The sequence below is a fragment of the Panicum virgatum genome, chromosome 7N (genome assembly GCF_016808335.1).
Source record: "Panicum virgatum strain AP13 chromosome 7N, P.virgatum_v5, whole genome shotgun sequence".
Taxonomy (NCBI): Eukaryota; Viridiplantae; Streptophyta; class Magnoliopsida; order Poales; family Poaceae; genus Panicum; species Panicum virgatum.
The window spans coordinates 7,228,482-7,234,883 of record NC_053151.1 but is presented as its reverse complement, the minus strand read 5'-3'; the positions used below and the strand labels follow the sequence as shown (position 1 = coordinate 7,234,883).

Below are 6,402 nucleotides of genomic sequence, written 5' to 3'. Positions count from 1 at the left end.
TCCATTCTTCAGATGACTTGGACAGGTATTAGGATACGTGGCACGGATAATCTAATTATTTTTGAATCTGAAGAGATACTTTGGAATCAAAAGTCAAGGGATGAATCCAAATCGGCAATTACTTGGAAAGAAAGGAGAGACACTGAGCACATTGTGAATAAAGCAAAGGGAAGATAGGTCCAAAAAGGTAAGTTAAAAAGAAATTCAAGGAGCAATTTCTCCAGCATATCAAAAGAAGGTGAGCTGGATGAAATTTGGAAAATCATACATCAAGTGGGCGGTATGATCAAAATTAAGAAGTGGTCAGGAAAATAAATAAATAGAGAAGGATTGAGGATCTAACATTTGCACAACAATAAGGTGTAGATGAGAAGGGATCAAGAAATAAAAAGTAAGTTATCAAGAAAGACTTAGAAAACAAAATGGTCAAGTAGGAGGAATTTCAATGGAGGGGGTAAGGAATAAGCCGGAATAGATTCAAGGAATAAGCATGAATAGATTTTATATCAATGAAACCTTAGAAAATGTCCATTACTATCTAGGCTACGTCCTATAGTTGATACAGCTCTGATACCACTTTTGTCACATCCGGTTTTAAGGACAAAACCGAATGCATAACTATATGTATGCCAGGATCAAGTTTTATACATATAGAGACATTATAAGTGAATAATCAGTAACAGTATCACGTAAAAACAACAATTAAAATATTATCAGAGTTATACAGCTTATCCTGGAAACGAAAGCTTCAAACTTCACAGGAAATCGACTGGGGGTTACGCCTAGAACTCAGCATCATCTTCAAAATACTTCTCAGCAATTTTCCCTTCTGAGCAGCAGTAAGCAAGGGTGAGTACACTTATGGTTGGTACTCAGCAAGGCCACAAGAAATAACCAGAATGTGATTTATATCCATCTTTAAATTTTTTAATCATGTGAGGGTCCAAGGTGCTCTTGACCGTGAGCATGGCTGATATATCAGTTTTACACTCTGCAGAGGTTGTACACTTTCACCACAATTCGCATAAAAGTTCCGAAGAACTTTGAACCCAACCATGCAATGTGCTAGCTAGGCACAATATCACACTTCCGAGATGTGATTGCATAGGGATGCTATGAGGCCTTTACAAAGATTCCCTAACCTATGACAATCCGTTAAGGTTTCAAGTCAAAGTGGTCATAACACTGTCCTAATGAGGTGGTACCTTGCCAAAGGACCATTAAACAATATCAATTGCCCCAAGAGGATCGAGCAATACCCATGGATGCATCCCCTCTTGCCCTTTCGGTAAGACTGTCACAAGCTAGAGTCTCTAATTAATTAGCCAAAACCAGAGCCATGTAGTATTGTGGTTGTACTGTTTTCTTGGTGGTTCTCCATGTTCCAATTAAACAAAGTATTCTTGTAAACAAGCATACATAGAAGTATGGTTAGGGTCACTTGCCTTTCTCCAACAAAAAGCTACTCTTACTGCTCTTCAGCTTTTGCTCATCTGGAACTCTTGATCTTCAATCCTTGAACATCGATTCTTCTACTCGAAGCAATCAACGAGCAACCATACAAAGCAAACAAAAAGATACATCTAAGAACAATACACCAAAACAAAAGAAAAACTTTAAAAGATAGTACTAAAGGATAGGGCTTGCTTCTACGGTTACGAGAGCGCAAGAAACACAGAAAACAGAACTAAAATAGCGATTCTATAGACTAAACGGTGCTTCTGGGATCTAACTATAGAGTTGAAGACTAGCGGGAAAGATTTGCAAGACATAGCAAACTGTGCTCAAAGAGGATAACAAGGTCATAAACCTATCGCACACGTTGCAAGGATCATGTGAGCGCGAGAATCGATGAAAACAGAGTTAAAACGAAAAAGTTATGGCTAAAACAAGGTTCCAAGGACTTGTTAGCAATAGATCTAAACTTCCAGGGGCTAGCTCTAAAGAAACTAGAGACTAAAATGAGATTAAACTTAAACTACAGGGGCAAGCAAGCAAAAACTAAAGCTTTGGATGGCGGGCTCGATTTTAGAAAACCTCGGGGTGTTTTCTGTAAAGATTTGGACTAAAACAGAAATAGTTTGAACTGCGATGGACGGCGGGTTGATTTCCTCAAAACCTAGGGTCTCTTTTGTAAAATGCACTAGGGTTGACCGGTATTCCCCTGGGTTGACTCGGTTTAGATCCGTTTTGGACCGTGGGATCAAGATCCGGCGGCTCGGATCGGTTTGGGCGAAGCGGCGGCGGAGTTGGCTGCGGCGCGGGGCTTACGACGGCGAACTAGGCGTTGGCGCATCGCCGGCGCATCGCTTAAAACGCAAATCCAGCAAGGTTTGGCGTGGGTTTTGGGACGAGGAGCGAGAGCGCGTCCAGGCGGACTCGACCAGGGCTCTGCGCGCGGCGCAGGCGCGGCGCGGGCGGGCGGAGCAGAGCGATAGGGAGGGAGAAGACGGGCCGGCGAGCTTCACTACCTTGGCGCGAAACTTCGTAGCGGCTCAAGCACGACGGGGGCACGATGGAGTGACGGCACCACGCGGAGCTCCGAGCTCGGGCTCGTCAATGGCGGCGGCGCTAGGGTTTTGCCCGGGCTGGGCGGCGGTTGAGGCTCGGTAGGGTTCCGGGAGCACGGGGCGGCGCCTTTTATAGGCCGGAGGAGGGCCTTGGCGTGCGGGCCACGCCCGAGGTGGCGCGGGACTCGGGTGGCATCTGGACTCGACCAGAGTCCGCGGTGAGAACGGGGAAGGGGAAGGCCCCGACAGGTGGGCCCCACCTGTAGGTGGCAGGGAGGAAAGGAAGGGGTGGGAGGCCGGGTTGGGCCGGGGAAAGGGAGTGGGCCGGTGCGTGGAGGTCTTTTGGGCCGCGGGAAAGAAAGGAAAAAAATGAGAAAGGGAAGGAAAAAGGGAGAGAGGGATTGGGCCGGCTGGGCTGAAAAGAGATGGGGAGAGGGAGAAAGATTTTGCATTTTCTTTTGAAATAGATTCAAACATATTCAATTCAAATTTAAATTCAGGAGAATTAAAACTTGAGTTGAACAACAAGCAATGGAATAATGCATTGCGGCATGCATGCAACACAAAAGAACAACCTTATTTAATTTTTGAAAACAACCAATTATTTTAGTATTTACATACTAAATTCCCTGTGAAGAAAATAAATGTTGAGAAAATTTTAAAATTATGAGAAAATTATTATTTTATTTTTAATTTTAATCACATCCTGAAATTTAAAAATTTCTGGGTGTGACAATGATGTAGTCTTGGCGTGTGTGGAGACACTCTCAAGGAGTTGGTGAATAGGGCTTTTAGTAGGGCGAGCAAATTAACTCGAACATCAGACCGGGGGCTTCGGGTGTTTGTTGGACACACCCTACAGAACGCCTGTTGTGGGTACACTTTAGTGGATATGTGGATACTTGAGTTGTTTGGGGGCCTATACCTGTATGGGTGCCAGCGGCAAACCATTATGGTGGATGCGTCTTTGACTAAGATGCTTGCTCTGGCAAGTAAGGAACGAGCTAGTGGATTTGGTGATAAAACTATGCTAAGCATGCATACCACTTATCCATTATTCGGGTGGAACTGGTCCCAAGCTAGTAAGTGCTGTACCAAGCCTGTTGGAGGATAAGGTACCTCACGTTCCCCAAGATGCAAGGGGGGCTTCACAGTCCCGGGGCGACCTCTTGCGGGAGGATGTGCCCAAACCTGGGAAAGCAGGATGGTGCCTTGGCTACTAGTTCTACTAGTTCTCGTTCACAGTACACCGGCGCCTCGTTGTTTAGTTGGTTTGATCCTGGTTGACTTCGATTCGAGTGGGTCCAGGTATACAACCCCTGCAGGGTGAAAACTATACGTACAGTTGTGTCCTCGATCATGGATATCTCTTGATCCGGTTTCGCTATTTTAGAGTAGTGTTACTTGACTTCTACCTGGGGCAACTGAGGTGCGAGGAGTGGAAGTTCTCACACCTACTTGATGGTTTGGAAGGTGGGGACCAGGAACTCAGGATGCCGGGACAACCCGAGTCTGGTGCTGGATGTGGATATGCTTATATTGCTGCTCATGCATAGGAAATCCTAGCTTTTCCTTGATTTATTTTGTACCAATAGTATAGTCCACCTTAAATCTTGCATACAGATAGTGACGTGAATCTATCCCATTCCTTGTGGACAGCTTGGCTAGTTGCATGATTCGACTTAGAGTTCTATACGTAATAACGCTTGATTCAGGAACTATCACGATGATATATAAAAACGTTTCGAGATGATATATAAAAACGTTGAGTACACGCATATATTCGCGCGTTGCCTCATGATTATCTGAGTTTTCTATATTGAATGAAAAAAGGACAAGTGGATGTACGATGCCCCTTTCAGTCAACCATGCACGGTTGACAAGTTGCTGAAGAAGATGACGATGATGCAAGAAAAATAAAATATGCTCGGGAATATAGATTGAGACCAAAGGCGCCCTTCTAGATCATATATTATATACTAAGATAAATCAAGGACGACTTCTTCGATCTCGGTGAGTTTGATTGGCCCGAGATTACATCACGCACTTCACAACTTTGACCAAAAATATAGTATTGGTGCATAGAAACTTCTGAGAAAATTCATAGTACCAAATAGGTTCACATAATCAACCTCGCTAGATATATACACATCTCCCCCTTTTTCCGATCTAGAGTCTAGACAAACCGAATCATCACGAGATGAGCTTCGTAGTAACCAAGTCCTCCCCACCGGCGCTCGTTCTACCGTCGAAGCCAACGCCGGCCGGTGACATTCCTCTCACTTCCACCGACAAGTCCCGGCTCTTCTTCTCCTTTACATCGTTCCATGTCTTCGAGCGTCCCATTCATGAGCCGGCTCAGACGATACGGCGAGCACTGTCCCAGGCGCTGGTCTACTACTACCCCGTTGCTGGCCGCGTCGCGGTCGGCACCGGAGGCCAGGGGGGCGTCCACCTCGCGTGCACTGGCGAGGGCGTGGCGTTTGTCTCCGCGACGGCAAGCTGCACCCTGCAGGACGTCGCGTGCCTGGACGCGCCGCCGGTGATACCGCTAGCGGAACTCGCGCTCCAGTATGGCGGGTGCTGCCGGATATCCGACCCCCTGCTGCTGATGCAGGTTACCGAGTTCGCCTGCGGCGGGTACATCGTCGCCGTGTCGTGGAACCATGGCATCGCCGACGCCTTCGGGCTGGCGCAGCTGCTACAAGCCGTGGGCGAGCTCGCTCGCGGGCTCCCCTCGCCGACCGTCGTTCCAATCAGGTATGACGAGTCCCTCCCGGACATCCCGCAGCTGTTGTCTGCTGTGTTAAAGCAGGCGCCTGCTGGGTTCGAGTTCAAGCACAAGGACTTCGCCTACAGCGACGTCACCGTCCCTTGGAGTTTCATCAACCGCGTCAAGGGAGAGTTCCGCCGGAGCCACGCCGGCGGCCAACCCTGCACCACATTCGAGGTGGTCACCGCCGCGATTTGGCAGTGCCGGACCCGTGCAATCAACGCTAGCCCCGACGTCCCCGTGCCTCTCGTGTTCGCGGCCAACGTGCGAAAGCACATCGGGAGCAAGGACGGCTACTACGGCAACTGCGTGTCCACGCAGCTGGTGCAAGCGACGAGCGGCACGGTGGCGAACGGCTCCATCGTTGACGTGGTGAGGCTGATCAAGGACACCAAGGAGCGGATAACGGAGTACCTGAGGAGGAATGCGCCAGAGCTGGAGCTGCACGCCGAGCTCATCGACGCGATGTTCGGGTACAACATGCTCAACGTGTCATCCTGGGGCGGCATCGGGCTGGACGCCGTTGATTTCGGCGGCGGGCGGCCAGCGCGGGTGGTGCCCAACATGGAACGGACGCTGGCGCCGTCCTGCTTCCCGTGCCTGCCGTGCTCGAGGAACGACCATGGTGGTGCCAACCTGGTAGCGTTCTGCGTCGCGGAGGAGCACGTCCAGGAGTTCAATGCGGAATTGGCGAGGCTGCGGTGATCCAATTTTGTTTCATCTCTGTTCTACTCGTACTACTGCGCATGGTTTGAGTTGTACTCCATTTCGTAAGCCGTTCCTACATATAGTTTGCATATCAAGAGTCAATCTCCAGCCAAATAAACAGGAAAACTATAGGTTTTTGATATGATTTTTTTAAGTCAGTATTTGTGAAATAATCATTTCAAACAAATATCCCTAGTGCTCATATTTTCAGATTTGAGAAATATTGGATGGAATATCCATATTTTCTCTCCATTGTACAACATTATTGGTCAGTACGACAGTACCTGTCAATCATGCCAACCCAGCCAAATCTTTAACAGCAAAGTTTAAAAATTTGAGGAGAGTGCTCAATGCTTGGAAAGCCACTATCTCTAACCTGGCAGAAACTATCTCAGGAACAAAACTGATAGT

The 6,402-nt window shown here is 47.8% G+C and overlaps 1 protein-coding gene across 1 annotated transcript; it reads left to right on the top strand.

The window, feature by feature from the left end:
- Positions 1 to 4,615: 4,615 nt before the first annotated feature.
- Positions 4,616 to 6,130, top strand: LOC120682622 (acyl transferase 15-like). The gene has a single exon (XM_039964594.1). The coding sequence runs from the start codon at positions 4,711 to 4,713 to the stop codon at positions 5,986 to 5,988; it is 1,278 nt and encodes a 425-aa protein (XP_039820528.1). The 5' UTR covers positions 4,616 to 4,710; the 3' UTR covers positions 5,989 to 6,130.
- Positions 6,131 to 6,402: the final 272 nt, after the last annotated feature.

Bases quoted from the DNA above. Each gene is read 5' to 3' on its own strand.
- LOC120682622 (XM_039964594.1), top strand. From the start codon at position 4,711: ATGAGCTTCGTAGTAACCAAGTCCTCCCCACCGGCGCTCGTTCTACCG.